Source organism: Artibeus jamaicensis, unplaced genomic scaffold (assembly GCF_021234435.1).
Source record: "Artibeus jamaicensis isolate MK-2021 breed Jamaican fruit bat unplaced genomic scaffold, CSHL_Jam_final contig_444, whole genome shotgun sequence".
Taxonomy (NCBI): Eukaryota; Metazoa; Chordata; class Mammalia; order Chiroptera; family Phyllostomidae; genus Artibeus; species Artibeus jamaicensis.
The window spans coordinates 8,170,093-8,189,970 of NW_026521831.1; the positions used below are offsets into that span (position 1 = coordinate 8,170,093).

Below are 19,878 nucleotides of genomic sequence, written 5' to 3' on the forward strand. Positions count from 1 at the left end.
AAAGAAAGGAAGCCGAGGAAGGGGAGGAGCGACTTCCGTCGGAAGTCGCTCCTCTCTTTGCTCCCGCCTGCGCCCGTTGCGAGATGGTTTCCGCTTCCGGGTGGTACTCTCCGTGGCGCGTTCTGAAGCACAGTGGTTGCTATGGAGGTACTGGGCGAGTACGTCGGGTTGGACGGGCAGCGGCAGCAACTACGGGTGCCCTGTGAGGCGCCGGGCGACGCCGACCCTTTCCGGGGCCTATTGTCCGGCGTGGCCCAGATGAGAGAGCTAGTGGCCGATCTCTTGGGCCCCCTGGAACAGCGGGAAGCGAGGAACAGGGTGGCGGCGGCTCCAGACGAGGCCTTGGACGGTGAGCTCTGAGAGGGTAGAGGGCGGGGAAGAGGAGCTCGGGAAAAATCTGTTTAGACAGCTCGTGTAAAGTTTCGATCTTGAAGAAAATGAGCCTCGAGAGGGTAAAAATTCCACCTAAAAACTGTTGACACCTTCCGCCGCATGTGGGCGGAATCTGGGGTGATTTATCTGGGCTGCTTCTTCCTAAACGTTTTCACGACTCTATTTCTCTTCATTTATATATATCACTCACACACGCGCACGTGCTGAACTGCCCACTTTGTGCCAGGCACTGGGCTGAGCTTTGGAGAAAGAATGCGACTCTGTTATTCTCCCTGAGAGGTGCGGGGTTAGGTAATAGTGAAAGTATGACCCCAGGACCATCTGTGTCTGCAAATCGAGAGAACCTGGGAGGGCTTCAGAGAGGGCATGACTTGAGCTGGGTGTCTAAGCGTGAAAGGGAGTTTTACAAGGTGTGAAACTGCAAATGTGTGGAAGATAGCCATCTGTCAAGGAACAGGATTTGCAGATTGAGGTAGATTTCAGATTAATTAACAAGTTTTAAGACTCCCAGGCACTGCTCTCCCATATTCCAGTTTTGGAGGTGCAGTTTGAAAGTAGAAACGTGAAATTTAACTGCTTTAATATTTTTTTAAATCTTGGCTTGAATGCAGAAATAAGTAGGTACATTTTGACTAGCCTGAAGAACCTAAGAACTAAATATTGGAGTCAGGGCTTAACTCCTCGGTAGCATAGTGAAAACTCTGTACTTTCCTTTTTCATCTTGATTACTTCTTAATAGTACCAAATAATGTGAAGAAGACAGTTTGGAACATTACACTGAGTTCAGATAATAGATTGTTTCTGAGTCAAGTATATCTAGAATGAAGTCCTCTTTCGTGACTCCAGAAGTACCTCTCTAATCTATTGAAAATGTCATTGACATAAGGACAAGAGTATAGCTAGAGTCATTTTTCAAAATCTGTCATTACTATTAGAAAAATAACTGCCACCTGTTCGATTAATGGTGGGTCAGTAATATATGAACATGCTTTTCTATTATTTGCTTAATGAGATCCCCATAAAGCTTGGGTTTGAATTACCTCTGTTAAATAAAGTGATAAATATAAAATGGTGAATTTTATGTTACATGAATTACATCTCAACAAGTAATGTGCAAAATAAAAAATTGTAAGTATTAAAAAAAAGCGATAGAATTTAACACTAAAAGTACAAATAATCCAAATATACAAAGGATTTGTATATTTGTAGACAATCCTTCCAATATGCGAAGCCAATAAGCACATGAAAAGATGTTCAGCATCATCGGCCATCAGGGAAATGCAAATCAAAACCACAGTGAGATGCCATGACATGCCGACTAGAATGGCTATAATCAAAAAATCAAAAAAGAACAGTAACGAGTGTTGGCTAGGATATGAAGAAATTGGAGCCCTCATACATTGCTGGTGAAACTGTAAAACGGCCTACTTCTTTGGAAAAGAGCTTGGCAGTTCCTCAAAAAGTTAAATACAAAGTTACCGTCTGACCCAGCAATTCCACTCCTAGTTTAACCAAGAGAATTGGAAACATGTTCACACAAAATTTATACAGTAATGTCCTTAACAGCATTGTTTATAATAGCTAAACAGTGGAAACAGCACAGATGCTCTGTGATATATCCATATAATGGAATATGGTTCAGCAGTAGACAGGAATGAAGTGCAGCTGCATGCTACAATGTGAATGAACCTTGAAAACATGCTGAGTGAAAGAAGCCAGATTCAGAAGGCCATTCAACTTATTGAATGATTCCATCTTTGTGAAATGTCCAGAATGGACAAATCTATAGAGATAGAAAGTAGGTGAGTTCTTGCCAAGGACTGAAGGGAATGAGAAGTGACAGCTTATCATTACGGGAGTTCTTTTTAGAATGACAAAAGTGTTTTAACATTAAATATTGGTGGCAATTGTACAGTTGTACAATTCACAATTGTATCTTGTGAATATACTAAAAATCAATAAGCAGTGTACTTTAAAAGAGCGAATTTTATGGTTACATGAATCTTCAAAAAAAGTGATAGGAAAGGTTTTAAACACCAAAATGACCGAAATCTCTTTAATGATACACACTTCAAATCTGGAATATGCCTGGTTTTATTAATCCTAAAGTAAAATGGTCTAGTTTTCAACCATTTTAATTATATTTCTTTCAACCACTGAACATATTGACATACAACAAATGTTTATTTTAAAAGGTGATGATGAAGATGATGCAGAAGGTGAAAATAACATTGATAACAGAACTAATTCAGATGGACCATCTGCAAAACGGCCCAAACCACCATCTTAACAGTAGCTTTTACAAGTGTTAACAGATTGCTGCCAGCTCACTTCAGCAGCGTGTACCCTGGATTGGAACAGTGGGAAGAGATTGGCCTGGCCCCTGCGCACACAAATGCGTGAAGTGTTCCCAAAAAAAGATAGCAACTCTATCTTAGTTATCACTGGCATTTAAGAAAGACTTTTATTCTCATTTGTTTTATTTCCCTGGTACACTTTTGTTAAAGAAAAGCAAACTTTATTCTGTTTCCAGCCAAGAAAGATACAGTAAATGTTTAGAAATCAATCTGTTTTCTTGGATAAGAAATTTCAGACCATGGAAATGTACTTTATAATGTATAAAATCTTCTAAGTTGGCAACTGAGTTTGTGTTATTTTCTACTTTTAAAATGACCATTGAATTAATTTGTGTGATGTCTACATCTTTTAACTTCAATTTCTGTTATAAAAAGTAATGTCGTGGTTCGTGGTCAAAAATATTTCAAAGAACTGACATGAGCAAGTGATGAAATTGGGTAGTGAGTAAAGAATGGCAGTCTGTTTCATAGGAGTGTACACTTGAAACCTATATAATTAACCAGTGTCACCTCAGTAAATTTAAATTGTTAAAAAATGGCAGTTTAAGTAGAAGGAAAACTGGAATAGAGAGAACTACTGAAGGAAGATAAAGGGCTGTTGAAAGAAACCCAAGGCAACCTCGAGTTCATGCTCACACCCAGTATCCAGACGTCCAGAGATGATACGACTCTGAACACGCAGGCGGGCCAGCCATCGGTTGACAGTTACGAGTGCACAAAGCTGAGTTTATTCTTGTATTGTTATTTGTTAATTGTATTTTTCATACATATAACACTAAACCTATTTTTGCCCCAGCCTGTGTGTTTAACTTGTATCTTAAGAACACCAAATGGGTTTTCTTTTATACCATGGTATGTCATTTACACACATACAGCCTCCAAGTAAGTCTATGTGAACTGTAACTTAGATGCTTCCTGTCAGCCTGTAGCCATACTGATTTTGCTTAACAAGGGGCTATTTTAAAGCCTTGAAGTGTTGTCCCTTCTTGTCCGTGGGACCCAGGCATATTTTATTTACTGTGCATGTTTCCTGATTCATTTGGATAACTAAACTGCGGAGAAATTAAGTAGCTATACCTAATGAAATACAAATAGTCATTGATTTTTAGAGTTGGAAGTAACCTTATGTAAGTATTCTATGATTATTTAAGAGATAAATTGAATCTTAGAATCTGTGTTTACCCTGAGTTACAGAACTATTGGCAGAGCTGGGTCATACACATAGCCTTAAAAAGATTACCATATACTATCCCAATTACAGATTCTGAAACCTATAGCTTACAAAGTACATGCTACATAGCTTTCCATGTTTTTAAGGTATTGTTTTACTTGGGACATCAGCCTTCCACTAAGTACTCTTATGTAACCAAAACATTGCCAACTAGAAAGTTGTATACAGATGCTCTTTGACTTTCGATGGGGTTTATATCCCAATAAATGCAATATTATTTGGAAATATAAGTTGGAAATGTATCTATCACATTTACCAAACAGCTCAGCCTGGTCTACCTTAAACATGCTCAGAACGCTTATGTTAGCCTATAGTTGGGCAAAATCATCTCACTTGCGCCGCCCAGCACAGAAGGGGAGTGCACCACACGTGGCTGGCCTGGGAGAAGATCCAAATTCAAAGTTTGAAGTAAGGTTTCTACTGAAAGCATTTTGCTTTCACACAGTCATAAAGTCAAAAAAATCGTAAGTTCATCCATTCTAAGTCAGAGACCGTCTGTAAATGATCAGAAATTATCTCATTTGTTCACTTATGTCTCTAATATTGGTACCTCAACTTAATGACTTGAAATGATCTTTTATCTTTTTAGGATATAATCTGTAAAAATAGCATACTTGTGTAATTAATTAAGAAATAGTTCATATTTTTATGAACTGTTTTTGCTCATGAATATTTTGTTTCCTTCTTTGTTTAGTGAATATGTTTATAAAGAAGAAATTTCAAGATATCCACACTTGGGATTCAGTGTTTTATGGCCTGGGTTATAGGTTTTATTGAGCTTTTCCTTTAGTACTGATTTTAATTCTAATACTGTCTTCTTCATAAGTGAGCCATATATGTGGCCAAAAAAGTCAGTTTAAAGGACCAGCATAGAAGAAAGGCCTTGCCTTGCTTTCTAATCCGCCTTGTAAGGGTGCAAACATTAGCCACAAGCAAGCAGAATATAGTCTAGTTGCCTTTCGAATCCTGGGCCAAGTGACTTCTTTTGCCTGTCTACTCTTCTCATCCTTTAGGTTTCAATATAAAATATTCCTCCAACAGACATTTCCTGGCTTCCTGGACAGTGTTAGGTCCTGGTGCTGCGTGGGTCTGTGCACCTGGCACCCTGCATTTCCCCCTAATAATACAAAGTGTACTACAAAAGCATTATTGCTTCAGCTGCTCAGAATTTTTTTTAACTTTTATTAAGAAGGCCTGGACTTTTAAAGGAAATAAAGGTTATGGTTTCTTCCAAATGAGAAAACCGGTTAGACATCTGTGGCCCTCAGTTTATGATGCTTCTTTTACCTAATTCCTATTTAGCCTATTAAAGATACACCTGTCAGTGGAATTGTTCAATCTGTATAAGTATAGATTATTTGGGCTTTTTTTAATGTTTATTGATTTAAGAGAGAGAGAAAACATCGATTTGTTGTTCCACTTATTTACGCATTCATTGGTTGATTCTTGTGAGTGCCCTAACCAGGGATTGAACCTACAACCTTGGTGTATGGAGATGACACTCTAACCAACTGAGCACCCAGTCAGTGCTAAACTTTTATGAGTTTATTCGAGCCAAACTGATGACATGCCAGGAAACACGATCTTAAATGCTCCAGAACATCATTTCTTATATAGCAGTAAGAGACATACCTAAAAACCTAGGTTTTTTAACTTAGTTGTCAGTCACCATGTGCTAATAAAATGTTTACAAGAAATTCCTGTTTGCCCTGGCTGGTGTGGCTCAGTGGAGTGAGTGCTGACCTGTGAACCAAAGGGTCACTGGTTCAGTTCCCAGTCAGCACATGCTTGGGGTGCAGGTCAAGTTTCTGGGTTGGGGGCATGGGAGAGGCAGCCGGCTGATGTACCTCTCACATACATCATTGTTTCTCTCCCTTTCCTTCTCCCTCCCTTCCCATCTCTCTAAAAATAAATAATCTTTTAAAAAAAGAAAATAAATTCCTGTTTGAATTGTGGTTGAGCACTGCAGAGTTCAGAGCTGTGTTACCATAAACGCAGCTAGTGATAGTTTCAAATAAAATCAACGTTAATTAAGTTATACTACAATCATTCTTGAGATCATTTTTCTTGGAGATCTAAGTATATAGTAGGCGGAGTATGAAACTCTTACCAAAATTGAAGAATACAGGGATAGGCAAAAATAGGTTTACAATTAAGCCCTGACTGGTGTTGCTTAGGGAATTGGGTATCACCCAGCAGACCAAAAGGTCACCAGTTTACTTCCTGGTCAGGTCACACTTGAGTTGCAGGCCAGTTGCCTGGTTGGGAGCATGCTGAGGGTATGCGAGAGGCAACCAATCGATGATTCTCTCCCTCTCTTTTTCCCCTCTTCCTCTCTCCCTAAAAATAAATAAAATATATTTTTTAAATAGGTTTATAGTTGAGTATGTAAAATGCAGTTTATTCTTATATTATTTATTTCTGTATTATTAATATAACTGGAAACCTACTTTTGCCCACCCTTGTATTTGTAAAATAACACTCAGTTTTATTTTCAAAAATGAGAAACAAACTGGTTTTTGTGATGAAGTTGGGTCTTTTCTCGCTACTTAGAATGTAATATTGGGCTGGCCAAAAAGTCCATTATGTTTTTTCATTTCCACCAATAACTTTATTGATTTGGACATTTTGAGTCTGTGGGCTCTCTCCCACTATTGGCTTCTAGTGGGGAGAGCCCAGGGGCGCTGCTAAACATCTTCCAATGCATAAGACAGCCCCACAGCAAAGAGTTATTTGGCCAAAATGTCAATAGTGCCAAGAAACTTTGCAAACCACTTCTGACACATTCGATCAGTCACAGTACCTTCTCTATCCAGTGCACAAATCTTTCTTTGCATTTCAGGTGCATTCGTGCCTTTCTTGAAATAATAAAGCATAATATGCCAAAAATGTTGCATATCTTCTTCCATCTTCCATATTAAAATGGCTGCACAAGCATTCGCCAATTTTGGTAAGTTTTTTTAAATGCACGCTGAGAGACTTCCACCAAGATGGAGGCCTAGGTGGAAATAATGTGCCTTCTCGCACAACCAAGTTTAAAAACAACAAAGTTTTAGCAACAAAAACAGATCAAAACCACAGAAAATTGAACTACAGGGAAGTCTGACAACAACGAACCTTTCAGCCAGACCTGTAAAAGGGGCGAAGCCAGCAGCAGAGCGGGGTCGGGCAGGAAAGATCCACTGGGCTGACCCAGGCACGTGACCCAGGCGCCCAGGCAACTGTGGGCGGATCCCAGGTGTGGAGTAGCAGTGGGTGGACCCACTGAGGTCGCAAGGTGGCAGGCTGTTGGAGGTCACACATTGGCGTGCAGATAAACCAGCGAAAGAGTGAGCAGTGAGACGGTTCGCACTGGCCCCAGCAGTGGGAAGCAGCAGAGGAGACCGCCATTGCCCCTCTTTGACCCTACCCCCACATACAGTGTCACAACCCAGCAACCTGGGTTGCCTCACCCTGGTGAACACCTAAGGCTTCGCTCCTCATACTTAATGGGCGCAAACAGACCAAAACATGGCTCAAGGAGAACTCAAAGCCCCAGAGCTCATAACTCTAAGCGATGAAGAAATAGCCAAACTTTCATATGCACAGTTCAAAACACTGGTGATCAGGATACAGAACTGGTTGGTTTTAGTCACAAATTAGAGGAACATATGAAAGCTAAACTAATTGAAATGAAGGGAAATGCACAGGAAACCAATAGTAATGGAAAGGAAACTGGGACTCAAATCAAGGGAGTGGACCAGAAGGAAGAAAAAAACGACCAAACAGAAAAAGATGAAGAAACAAGAATTTAAACAAATGAGGAGAGGCTTAGGAACCTCCAGGACATCTTTAAACGCTCCAACATCCGAATTATAGGGGTACCAGAAGGGGAAGAGGAACAGTCATGAGTGGAAAACTTATTTGAACAAATAATAAAGGAGAACTTCCCCAATCTGGCAAAGGAAATAGACTTCCAGGAAGCTCAGAGAGTCCCAAAGAAGGTGGACCCAAGAGGGAACATACCAAGGCACATCATCATTACATTAGTCAAGATTCAAATGAAGGAGAGAATCCTAGAAGCAGCAAGAGATAAGGGGACAGTCACCTACAAAGGAGTTCCCATCAGACTGTCAGCGGATTTCCCAAAAGTGATCTTACAGGCAGGAAGGGGCTGGAAAGAAGTATTCCAAGTCATGAAATCCAAAGACCTACATCCAAGATTGCACTATCCAGCAAAGCTTTCATTTAGAATGGAAGAACAGATAAGATCAAATTCAAGGAGTTCACCATCACCAAGCCCTTATTATATGAAATGTTAAAGGAACTTATCTAAGAAAAAGAAGATAAAAATGGTGAATAGTGAAAGGACAGCAAACTCACAGTTATTAACAACCACACCTAAAACAAAAGCAAACTAAGAGGACAGCTAGATCAGGAGCAGAACCATAGAAATGAAGATCACATGGAGGGTTAGCAACAGGGGAGTGGGAGAAGGAGAAGGCGGGGAGAAGGTACAGAAAATAAGTAGCATAGACGGTAGGTAGAAAATAGGGCAAGGGCAAGAATAGTATGGGAAATGTAGAAGCTAAAGAAGTTATGACACATGGACATGAACTAAAGGGGGGGAGGGGGCAAGATGGAGGGGAATGAAGGGGGGAAATAGAACAACTGTAATGGCATAATAGTAAAAGATATTTAAATAAAATGCATGCTGATATGACAGCTGTCACAATATAATATACCAAAATTGGTTCAAATAAGTTAAAGACAACTCAGGGCTACTAGAGCCATCTTATGGGAAAAAAAATGGACTTCTTGGCCAACCCAATAAATTTCAGGTAAATTGAAGAATTTTAGTATAAAAAACAAAACCATAAAAGTACTAAAAGAAAATGGAATAATAGTTTTTATAATTCCAGAGTGAAAAAGTTTTCCTAACCAGGGATTTTGAAAATCTAAAAGCCATAATAAAAAAAGATTAGCAAATGTGGTTATATAATGTTTCTGAACTTTCTGTAAGGTTAAAAAACAAAGGGAAAAGTATTTCATATTTTCAGCACAGATGACTAAGAATTAATTTCTCTTATGAATCTCACACGTACCAGTCAGAAAGAATAGGAATGGGCAAAGGAAAGGAACAAAAAGATCACAAGAAGTATACATGGCTTTTAAATGAAAAAAATGTTCCACTTCCAGAAAATGAAAATTAAAATACAATGCAATACCATTTTTCACTTTTCAGACTGAAATATCAAAAGTTTTGATGCAGTATTGAGCCGGAAAGGATGTGAAGGTCTGTAATATATTGATGGTGAGTGTAAATTGGTACAAGCTCTTTGAAAGTTAAGTTGATAATTCTGTTGAAATGTTAAATATATGTGCTCTTAGACTCAGCAATTTCACTTATAGAAATTAATCCAATAGATAATAGCAACATATGCACAGATCTGTTACAAAAGTACTTACTGCAGCCTTATTTTTAGTAACAAAAGGCAGTAATACAACCTAAATATCCATCAGAAGACCCTGTTAAGTAAAAATAATATGTTACGTTAGAACATTTGTGCAGGCATTAAAATGTCCAAGGTATAGCTCTGCATTTTGTTAAAGATCAATTTCTAGGATATAATGTTAAATGAAAACTAGCAAACTATAGAAACAGTGTGTAAAATGCTACTATTAAAGACCATTGGCTGGATATGCTTATAATTTCTCTGAAAGGATAATCAAACTGCTTGTAGAGAAAGTAGGGGTCAGGAGTGAAAGGGAGATTTTTCATCACAGAGTCTTTTTGTTCTCTTTTCATTTAAAAAAATCATGTTGCATCTTTTTATACACAAATACAGAAAAAGTTATTGTTGAATCTGCCACCACAGCTGCCGTGACCTGCCAGGACAGCTGCGTGGCCGAGCATCCCTGAGCATCACATTAGAAGTTGCTGACCACTCTCTCCAGCCCTTGCCAAGTACGTCTCATTCTCCACACAGCCAGTGCGAGATCCCTGCAGCTACAAGGTGGGCACCATGACCGAGCTCATTAACTGCCACCACTGCAATGAGCCCCTGCAGGGGAAGAACTACGTGGAGAAGGATGGCCACCGCTGCTGCTTGATCTGCTTCGACAAGTTCTGTGCCAACACCTGTGTGGAATGCCACAAGCGCATCAGTGCGAACTCCAAGGAGGTGTGCTACAAGAACTCCTACTGGCACAGCGCCTGCTTCAACTGTTCCAAGTGCCTGCACCCCTTGGTCAACGAGACCTTTGTGGCCAAAAACGACGAGATCCTGTGCAACAACTGCAGTATGCTGGAGGGCACCCCGACGTGCAAGGGCTGCTCAAAGCCCATTGTGGCCGGCGATCAGAATGTGGAGTACAAGGGGACTGTCTGGCACCAAGACTGCTTCACCTGCAGCAGCTGCAAACAAGTCATCGGGACTGGAAGCTTCTTCCCTAAAGGGGAGGACTTCTACTGCGTGACTTGCCATGAGGCCAAATTTGTCAAGCAGTGCGTGAAATGCAACAAGCCCATCACATCAGGAGGAGTCTTGTACCAGGATCGGCCCTGGCATTCCGAGTGCTTTGTGTGTGCTAACTGCTCTAAGAAGCTGGCTGGGCAGCGCTTTACCACTGTGGAGGACCAGTATTACTGTGTGGATTGCTACAAGAACTTTGTGGCCAAGAAGTGTGCTGGGTGCAAGAACCCCATCACTGGGTTTGGTAAAGGCTCCAGTGTGGTGGCCTATGAAGGACAATCCTGGCACGACTACTGCTTCCATTGCAAAAATTGCTCCGAGAATCTGGCCAACAAGCGCTTTGTTTTCTATCAGGAGCAAGTGTATTGCCCTGACTGTGCCAAAAAAGTTGCAAAGTGACAGTTTGAGTTCCAAACTCAAATTGAATTGAGTTTCATTCCTTGTGTCCTCACCCTCTGCCCTGCACCATCCATAGGAAAAGAGCAGCCTTTGACCTCTTTAAAGTTGTTCCTTCTGTCTTTTCTCCCATTTTATAGTATTAAATAAGGGCACACAGTGATCAGTCATTAGAATTTAGCAAAAAGCAGCTCTGCAGCAAAGTTAATTTTGTGTTGGTTGCAGTCAAAAAGTGAACACTTAGATCGACTCCTCTGCATGTTTAACATAGAGCAGAAAAGTGCTAATCATTTAGCTGTTTAGTGATGTAACTGAGAAGCCTTAAAGTCCCCAGAGATGCCCTTCCTGGCTTAGCTGGGCCACCACATCTTCACACAACACAGAGCAGCTGCAGTGGCTGCTCCAGCTCACTGCTCACCATGTCCTGGGAGGAGAAAGAAAACTTACCAAAATGCATGGTTTAACTCCCTCATCAAAACCTCTTTTCTATTCTTTTGTGCTTTTCTGTTCTTTTTGTGCATTTGTATTCCCTAATACAAATTTCCAGATAATTAACATTTGAACTTAGCTGTAATTCTAATATTATATTTTTTGACCAAGAGGGGAAGAGAGGGAGACAAACACTGATGTAAGAGAGATCCATCAATCGGTTGCCTCTCATACACACCCCAACCAGAGACCAAACCCGCAACCCAGGCACGTGTGCTGAGTGACCTTCACTTTGCGGGATGACAGCCAACCAACGGGAGCCCCGCTGGTCAGGGCCTTAGTCGCAACTCTAAGCTGACCTTTTCCTCACACTAATGTTTGAGTTCCCCATGTGCCCTGTTTTCTGAACATTCCTAACTTTCGAGCATGGAATGTGCAGGCCATTTGGGAAGTGGAAACATCTGAGAGAAGAGGGCTGTTTCAGAAGAACATCATCCCAGCGAGTTTTCCGGAAACCAAACAAAACTAACCCAGCTGTCCTTTTTTTTTTTTTCCAACTAATATTTTTGTTTTAATGAATAGCAGCATAGTTAGGTTTGGAGACTTGCAAGGAAGCATTTTAGGACCCCCACACATTCCTACAGTTTTGAAATCATCCCACAGAAGTAACCATAAAACTCTGCAGGGGCAGCTGAGCAGGTGCCAGGACTGTCGCCACAGGGATGTGGTGAGTTGACTCCCTTGTAACCGAGTCCGTGGGCTCTTTGTCCCTGTGTTAAAGAGTCCCTCCAGCACCCCTTCCCTTGTGATCGCCAGGACTGTTCCTCAAGGGCGGAGCTGCACCTCTGAGGGAGGGGGAGGTTGCCATCGTCACAGGCGGATCTCCACGTGGTGTGTCCCTGAGGGGCGGAGCCCCTGCCCACTGTATTCCAGCTGCGCTGTTGCGTCACACAGCAGAATGAGACGATCTCAAGTGAACGTGTAATGACAATGCACATTATTAACACTCACAGCAGTGGTTAGAGAAGCCAGTGCCTCAGCCCTACATTCTGTCGTCAGTTATGATCACTTAATGTTTCAGTGTGTCCTTACACAAACGAAGCAGCATATAAAGGAAAATGTCTGTGAAACTCAATTTTTACTGTTTAAAAGTCGTGCTTTGTTTATTTATTAATCCTTATCCAAGAATATTTTCATTGATTTTAGTGAGAAAGGGACATTGATGTGAGAGAGAAACATTGATCAGTTGCCTCACATACACTCCCCAGTCAGGGCTCAAATGCACAACCTAGGTATGTGCCCTGACCAGGAATCGAACCCACAACCTTTTAGTGTGTAGGGTGATGACACTGGTCAACTGAGCCACCTGGCCAGGCCCAGAAGCCATATTAACAGTTTAAAGCATCACTAAGTAATTCAGGGCAAAAATGAACCAATTCAGACTTGTTTAAAAAAAATCCACATTTGCCATCTGACTACTACTTTGCCAGAATAGAGAATAGAGTGTGACTTCTAAAGAGGCGAGGAGAAATGGACTAAATATGAGGTGGGATACCAGAAAAAAAGGTGGGAGATGTTTCTAAAACTGACGTGCCTGGTGTTAACCTTGAAAAAATTGCCTTCTAGCCAGGGCATTCTCCTCGAACTATGAAACAAATTTCAGTGTTGCTGCAAGTATTCCATTCTCGGGTGAACTTTGGGGTCACAATTGCTCTGTTTAAAGACATGGCCCAGGAAACAATGAGTGCTAGACAGTAAGTGCCTATGGAAATCTTTTAAAGGTAGTTCACATTGGAGCTGTTGTGCTCCAGTTTTAAATGGAAATTTGGTGCCAAAAATTCTTCTGGAGATAGAAGCAACTTCTAGAAAAACATTACTAGTTGAAATGAGTGTTACGGGGCCGAGGAACGGCCTAGAACCCCAGGGCACTGAATGGCTTGCTGGTACTCTGGGAGTCGTAGTGAGCTTGGTGCATGTGCCGGACAGGAAGCCACCATGACTGTTGGAACGAGAACTTCTCCAGGCTCTGGCCTCTACCTAACACATACCGCTTGTTTGGGAATGTGTCGTTTTTCTCTGCATCAGCGAATAAAATCCCAACACAGCCAGCATAACAAGAACTGTTGGCAATAATACATTGGGAGACCCATTTTAAATCTTAGCCTTGAAATGAATCTATCAGTACATGCTGAAACCTCAAAGAGTTTAATAACCAGACCTACCTAGTATGTGTGACAGTTTATGCTCTGCACTTGGTAAATTGTCAACTTGAACCTTCTATGTTGCAGACACTATTCTAGGCATGGGGCGTCTAGCAGTGAACAAATACACAAAATCCCTCCCCTGCTGGAGTTAGATCCTAACAAAACCTGTGTCTCATGATGTCGTGTGATGAGCACTGGAGAAAAATGGGGAGGGGGGTGCTGCATTTTCAGTGGGGAGGTGGGAGGCAGCCTCACTCAGCCGACCGTGGAGCTGAGGTCTGAGGAAAGTGCTGGAGCAGGCCAGGCCCGAGCACCAGGCAGAAAGGACCTGAGTGCAAAGGGCCTGAAACAGGTTTTTCTGGTGTGTTCTAGAATCAACAACAACAACAAAAAAAAACAGCCTGGCTGAAATGGAGTCAGGTTCTCCAAGGATTAGAAAATGAACCGAAGGTCAAGGGCCACTCATAATGACTGTATGCCTTGTTAAGGACTTTGGCTTTTATTCTGAGGAGTTTGAAAGGAGGAGCGTTTTAAAAGGCTCCCTCCCCAGCTGTTGTTTGGTGGTAGTCTTGTAGTAAACTTAAGGAGCAGATTTTGGTGGGTGGAGGGACCTGCAGCTCAGTTAGACAACTTAGTAAATATGAAGTTGGCAGTTGGATATTCAAGTCTGGAGCTCAGGATAAGTGAGCATTTAAAGCCATGCACCAGAAAGAGATGACCAAAGGAGTGAGTAGAGAAGATGGAGCTGTGGCAGATCGCCAAGGGAGACCCAGCGAAGCTGACAGGAAAAGCTGGTGAGGAAGAGGAAAAGCCAGGGCAGTATCTAGAGCTGGGCTAATACATAGTAGCTACCAGTCACTTGTGGCTATTTAAGTTATAATTGAAATTTTTAATTCAGTTCCTCAGTCACATTAGCTGTATCTCAAGGCTCATTTCCTGTGGCTAGTGGCTACTGATTTGGGCCACACAGATACAGAACATTTCCACCTCCACTAAAGTTCTGTTGGGTGTTTCTGATCCAGAAGCCAACAGAAATTCTCAAGGAGAGGAAATATGTCAAAAACCGCTAACAAGTAATTTGAGGACTGAGACTTGATCAATAGATTTACTTATGTGTAAGTTACTAGCCACCACTTGACCAGAAAGCAGTTTTGGGGGGCGGGCAGCAAAAACCTGATAAAATTGTATTCAGGATAAACTGGAGAAGAGGAATTGGAATCAGAAAATATAGACACCTTGGTTTAATAGAGCTAGGAGATAAATTTCACCTTTCCCTCTTTACCAGAACAGTGTGCTTTTAACTATTAAATAGTCATAGTCAAAATGTTAATAATCAAACTTGGATAATTAATTCCTAAATAAAAAAAAAACATTAACTCTGCAATCATTACATTTGGAAATAATGCATTACTCCTACTGTAATTACTTTAATATTTACACTACCAAGGCAATAGTATCTTGAAAGATAGGGATGAACTGAGCATTTATTTACCAAACCTCAAAATACTAGAATCTGGCCCTGGCTGGTGTGGCCCAGTGGATAGAGGGCCAGACTACAAAGCAAAGGGTCACTGGTTCGATTCCCACTCAGGGTACATGCGGTCCAGGTCCCCAGTAGGGGGCACTCAAGAGGCAACCACACATTGCTGTTTCCCTCTCCCTCCCTTCCCCTCTAAAAATAAATAAATAAAATCTTAAAAAAAAATACTAGAATCTGAAGCATAAGAGATAGTCTACTTCAACAAAGGAATTACTACAAGCGACAAATTCATAAACCTTGCATTACATCAAACATTTATAAAACAAAAAGTAACATAATTTTCTTAAATCATTTCCAAACTCTCATTGCTTCAAGACTAACCAAATAAAACAAGAAACCACTCAGTGATTTTCCTCAAATTATCCTTTTTTTTTTGAGAAGCAGTGTAGTGGAATGATAGAGCCAGAGATCTGAAGCCAGACATCCTGGGGTCAAATCCTGGCTCTTCCACTTACTTGCTGTGTGACCAGCGGCAAGTTACTAATTCCCATGTCCTCATTTCTCATTTTCCTCTTCTGTAAAATGGCACTAGTACCAGTACATACCTGCCTCATAGGGCTATTGTGAAGAATGAATGTAGGAGTGCATTCACTCAAAGCAGTGCCTGCAGCAGGCGTACTACAATGCTCCCTGACTTACAGTGGTTACAGCTCAAACCCATCACGAATTGGAAATACAAGTCCACCCCTGGCTGGTGTGGCTCCGTGGATTCCATGCCAGCCTGCACACTGAGAGGTCACGGTTCAGCTCCCAGTCAGGGCACATGCCTGGGTTGCAGGCCAGGTCCCAGAGTTGGGGTGTGCAAGAGGCAAACGTTTCTCTCCTTCCCTTCCCCTCTCTAAACATAAATAAAAATCTTTTTAAAGAAAATGTAAGTCAAAAATGCATTTAACACACCTAACCAACTGAACCTCAGAGCGCAGCCTAGCCTACCTTAAACGTGCTCTGCACACATCAGCCTATAGTTGGGCCAAGTCACCCTGCTGCCCGCTGCCCAGCATCACAAGAATTGTGCTGCATAATGCCAGCCCAGAAAAAGGCGAAAACTCAAAGTACAGTTTCTACTGATCATATTGCTTTCACACCATCAGAAAGTGGAAAAATCTTGTCGAACCATGGTAAGTTGGGGAATGTCTGTAATTAGTTAATACTCAAAAGATGCGAGTGATTGGGCCGGGTGACCCTCACAGAAACAGGTATTTCAAACTGCCGCTTATTGCAAAGATGCCATGTAGTGTAGCAGAAGGTAAGTCATTTCAGGAACTAGACCTATGGAGGTAGTGAAAGAAGGAAATGAGACTGATTAGAGAAGAATCTGAGCTTGCTGCTTTTGAGTTGCAAACGTACCTGCTTTATCTTTCATGTAAAAGACTGCTGTGCAATGTGCGGCCTTCCGTAGTGTTCAAATCAGTCTTGTTGAAGTTTGAGGTTGCTAGAAACTTAGTTTTCAGTAGCTCATACAAATTGAGGAAAACTTTTCTCAGCCCTGACCAGTATGGCTCAGTTGGTTGAGTGCTGGCCTGCAAAGAGCAGGGTCACCTGTTCAATTCCCAGTCAGGGCACATGTCTGGGTTGCAGGCAGTTGGGGGCCTGCGAGAGGTAACCACACATCCAATGTTTCTCTCTATCCCTCTTTCTCCCTCCCTTCCCCTCTCTCTAAAAATAAATTAAATCTAAAAAAAAAAAAAAGTATCAGATACCTGGTTATACCTCTGGCTGTGCCACCTACCAGCTGTGACCTTTGGCAAATAACTTTCCCACCTTGGTGTTCTCACTTGTAAAACCTAGATAATTGTTGTTCATAGGGTTGTTACATTAAGTGGCTTAATTCATGTAAAGTTCTTAGAACAGGGCCCAAGCACCAAAAAATGTTGATTATTAAAATCTGTCAGTGAAACATTTCCCTGGTATTAATGACATAACTGTATAAAAATATATCTTGATCTCACCCATAAAAAAAAGAAAAACTCCTAAAATCTAGTATTTCCATTTTTAGTTGTTTGTATTGGTACCAGACATGAGGTAGTAAGTACAGATGCACAGGAGGAAGTACAAGGATCACATCTTCATGCAACTAACCTATGGCCTGAGGACCAGCCCTTAGGCTATAAAAGAATATCTGGATGATGACTTGATAGCATCCTTTAGAGAGCTATCACACAGCTGACAGGCACTGGACCAAATATTTTCATTGCACACCTTGTTTCCATATTCTATGTGTAAGTTAGATTTCTCAACAAATATTTAGACCCTTCCCAAGATTTTTTTAAAAAAATCAGTACCATTAATAATGGTAATTAATAATGCCAGTAGCATTACCAGAAGGAGGAACAAATCCTACATATCAAGAGAGCAATCACCTCAGTAATTTTATACCAATTTCTCACAAGCATAAATAGTTGGCTTACAAAAGGATAAACTGGTATTTTAGTTTGAAGAATTTTAGAGCAAGCAAAGTAACTATAAAATTTAAATTTTATGACCATGTTTGGACCTTCTTACGTGTTAAACACAATAGAAATGTTCATATTCATTTTTCCCCCAAAAGAAAAAATTTCTGAACCATCACTATGCTTCACAGTAGAATAGAAATAACAGACACGATTTTACTTCCAAAATCTGAAGTCATCAACATGATTCTGTAGTACTGTATCTCAGGCTTTACCTAAAGTTCCCTTATTATTCCGTTAAAGATAGCCCCCTAGTCACATTTTTTAAAAAGCCTCTGCCCCACCACAACTTCCTGAGATCTGTGGAAAAACTGCAGTCTTGTGATCAGGTTCCACATTGTACTGGCAGTTTTGTAATCAAGAGGAAAAAACGGTGACTGATTTTATGTCTCAATCAGTTGTAGTCTGCTGATCTGATTAGAAGCCTTGACAAATGCCTGATGGCGATTGCAAATAACTGCCAAGCATATGGGGATAATACAGTAGCCCACGGTTTTGGGGTCAGCTCTTGTACAAGAATAGAGGAACAAAAACATCTGTAAGTAAGGTATCAGAAAAATAATTGTCCAAAACCAAAATGGTAGGGAGAGTAACCGAGCTTTCAAGGAGTGTGTCCACGTGGTCCCTTCAAGGGGCTCATCTGGGTGCTGTTGAATGTGTTCCAAGGCCAGTCTGTTGTAAGTCTCATTGATTTCAAACACGTAGTAAAATGCGGCTGCACTTGCTAACAGATACAATCCCACTCCAATCCATCCCATCCGCTGACGGAAATTCATCATTCTCCATGCTCTGTGCCTTCAAAGTTAAAAAATTAGAAGATACAGTTAAGGTCTAGTAATGCTGCAACGGCAACCATTCCAAATGTACTTCCTTTATTTCTATACCCTACTGCCACATTTACAGTTTAAGACAAAATCACATTTATTAAGACATGTAAACAACGAACAGGTGGTTTTACATAATAGTTACAAGGAATTATTAAAAGTTTCGGTAAATACTGACTGTGCCTTTACATGAGTCCCACAGAATAAATCACTACGATCTGGCTTGCAAAGATCCAGATACGCCTTCCATTAAGAGGCAGGAATTAAAGTGGTTTCCTACGGAACATTTAACTTTTACAGTTCAAATGCTTTCTGAATTAATAGTATTGCTTCAGACGTGAACACTTGGCTCTACAAGTCAAAGCAATGTCGGGGCCCCCAAGTCAAGACAGTAACTCTTAAACACTTACAATGGTCCCGAGAATCTTCCTGTTCCCACGGCAAGCGTTAAAGAGTCACTCAGTTCTGAATAATCGGGTAGCTTTGGCATGTCAGAGAAAGCCACCATAAAAGAAATCCCCGGGGTCACCGGCTGGGAGAATGGTGAACGCGACCAGCCTGGAGCACAAGCTAATTGTGATTAAGCACGGCGTGATTGCGGCGGGTCTCGCGGCGGATCGGCCCCCGTCGCTGCTCCCGGAGCTCCCAGCCTCTGTCACCTGGCCCAGCCCGGAGATTCCCTAGCCGAACCCCGCCCCCTGTCAGGCTGCAGCACCCGCGGGCCGCGACCAGGGCTGCTCAGGCAGCGTCAGGCCCCGGCCTCTCTGCCTCGCAGCACCGGGATCCCAGTGCCGGGCAGCGGCCACTGGCCGAGCCTGCAGAACTGGGCAGGCCCGGGATCTCACCTTCCTGTCCGGGTTGGCCCGCCCGCTCGCCGTCCCGGATGCTACCACAGTCGGGGCTTCCGGCTCGGCCCGGAAGCACGCTTGCCCCGCCCCGAGGAGTCCGCCCCCCGTGACGTCAGGGCGTGTCCGCCCCCCCGCGGCACCGCCTCCTCGAGAACTCCACCCACAGCTCCAGGTGGGACTAGGGTCGTGGCTGTGGCATATCTAGGGGTGGGGCGCCCGTTGGGGTGGGCTGCCGTTGTCGCCGGGCCGCCCGTGAGCTCCTCGGCCTTGCCGTGGGTGCCTCGCTCGGGACTCTGATCACCCCATCGCCCCTCGCCGCGGGGAGAACCGCGCCGCAGAGGCGGTCCGCCATCCCCTCTTCGCGCCTCTACAGCCCCCGAAAGCCCTCTCCTGCTCCCCAGTGGAGGAGTGGCCGCCCTCCCGCCCCTCAGGCCTGGCGTCCCGGGAGGCTTCCGGAGCTGGCCCTGGCGCCTCAGCCGCTGGCGGTGGACACAGCCATGGGCCCCTAGATAACGGTGGGGCGCCCGAGGCCGAGGAGGGGATTAAGATGGCTGCTTGCCGCCTTGGGGACGCCCTGGCGTGGCCAGCCGCTTAGGGTGCGCGTAGCTTCCCAAGCCCTGGCTGGGCCCTTGACACCTTCAACTGATCTGACAGCTTGGTCCTCACTGGCCGTGGAACTCGGAAAGTCAACGGGACTTATCCGGGATACTTCGAAGGAATACTGTGGATTGCGGTGGATGCCCCCAGTGAA

At 42.6% G+C, this 19,878-nt stretch overlaps 3 protein-coding genes across 7 annotated transcripts; 2 read left to right on the plus strand and 1 right to left on the minus strand.

The window, feature by feature from the left end:
* Positions 1-87: 87 nt before the first annotated feature.
* On the plus strand, positions 88-3,545 carry GON7 (GON7 subunit of KEOPS complex). The gene is made up of 2 exons (XM_037130337.2): positions 88-349; positions 2,589-3,545. Exons 1-2 carry the CDS (start codon positions 142-144, stop codon positions 2,681-2,683), a joined length of 303 nt encoding a protein of 100 aa, XP_036986232.2. The 5' UTR covers positions 88-141; the 3' UTR covers positions 2,684-3,545.
* Positions 265-15,134, plus strand: LOC119037947 (four and a half LIM domains protein 1-like). 4 transcript variants are annotated; one of them, XM_037130333.2, is made up of 3 exons: positions 265-349; positions 9,206-9,274; positions 9,810-15,134. In XM_037130333.2, the coding sequence occupies exon 3, from the start codon at positions 9,987-9,989 to the stop codon at positions 10,833-10,835; it is 849 nt and encodes a 282-aa protein (XP_036986228.2). In that variant the 5' UTR covers positions 265-349; positions 9,206-9,274; positions 9,810-9,986; the 3' UTR covers positions 10,836-15,134. The 4 variants fall into 4 exon arrangements, with proteins under 4 accessions (XP_036986228.2, XP_036986227.2, XP_036986230.2 ...); XM_037130332.2 differs by having other exon boundaries at positions 9,840-15,134; XM_037130335.2 differs by having other exon boundaries at positions 9,206-9,256.
* Positions 15,135-15,209: 75 nt separating this feature from the next.
* Positions 15,210-19,191, minus strand: LYSET (lysosomal enzyme trafficking factor). 2 transcript variants are annotated; one of them, XM_037130402.2, is made up of 2 exons: positions 19,125-19,191; positions 15,210-18,250 (listed from the first exon to the last, which is right to left on the minus strand). In XM_037130402.2, the coding sequence occupies exon 2, from the start codon at positions 18,232-18,234 to the stop codon at positions 17,839-17,841; it is 396 nt and encodes a 131-aa protein (XP_036986297.1). In that variant the 5' UTR covers positions 18,235-18,250; positions 19,125-19,191; the 3' UTR covers positions 15,210-17,838. The 2 variants fall into 2 exon arrangements, with proteins under 2 accessions (XP_036986297.1, XP_036986296.1); XM_037130401.2 differs by lacking the exon at positions 19,125-19,191 and adding an exon at positions 18,690-19,118 and having other exon boundaries at positions 15,213-18,250.
* Between the last annotated feature and the right edge of the window lie 687 nt (positions 19,192-19,878).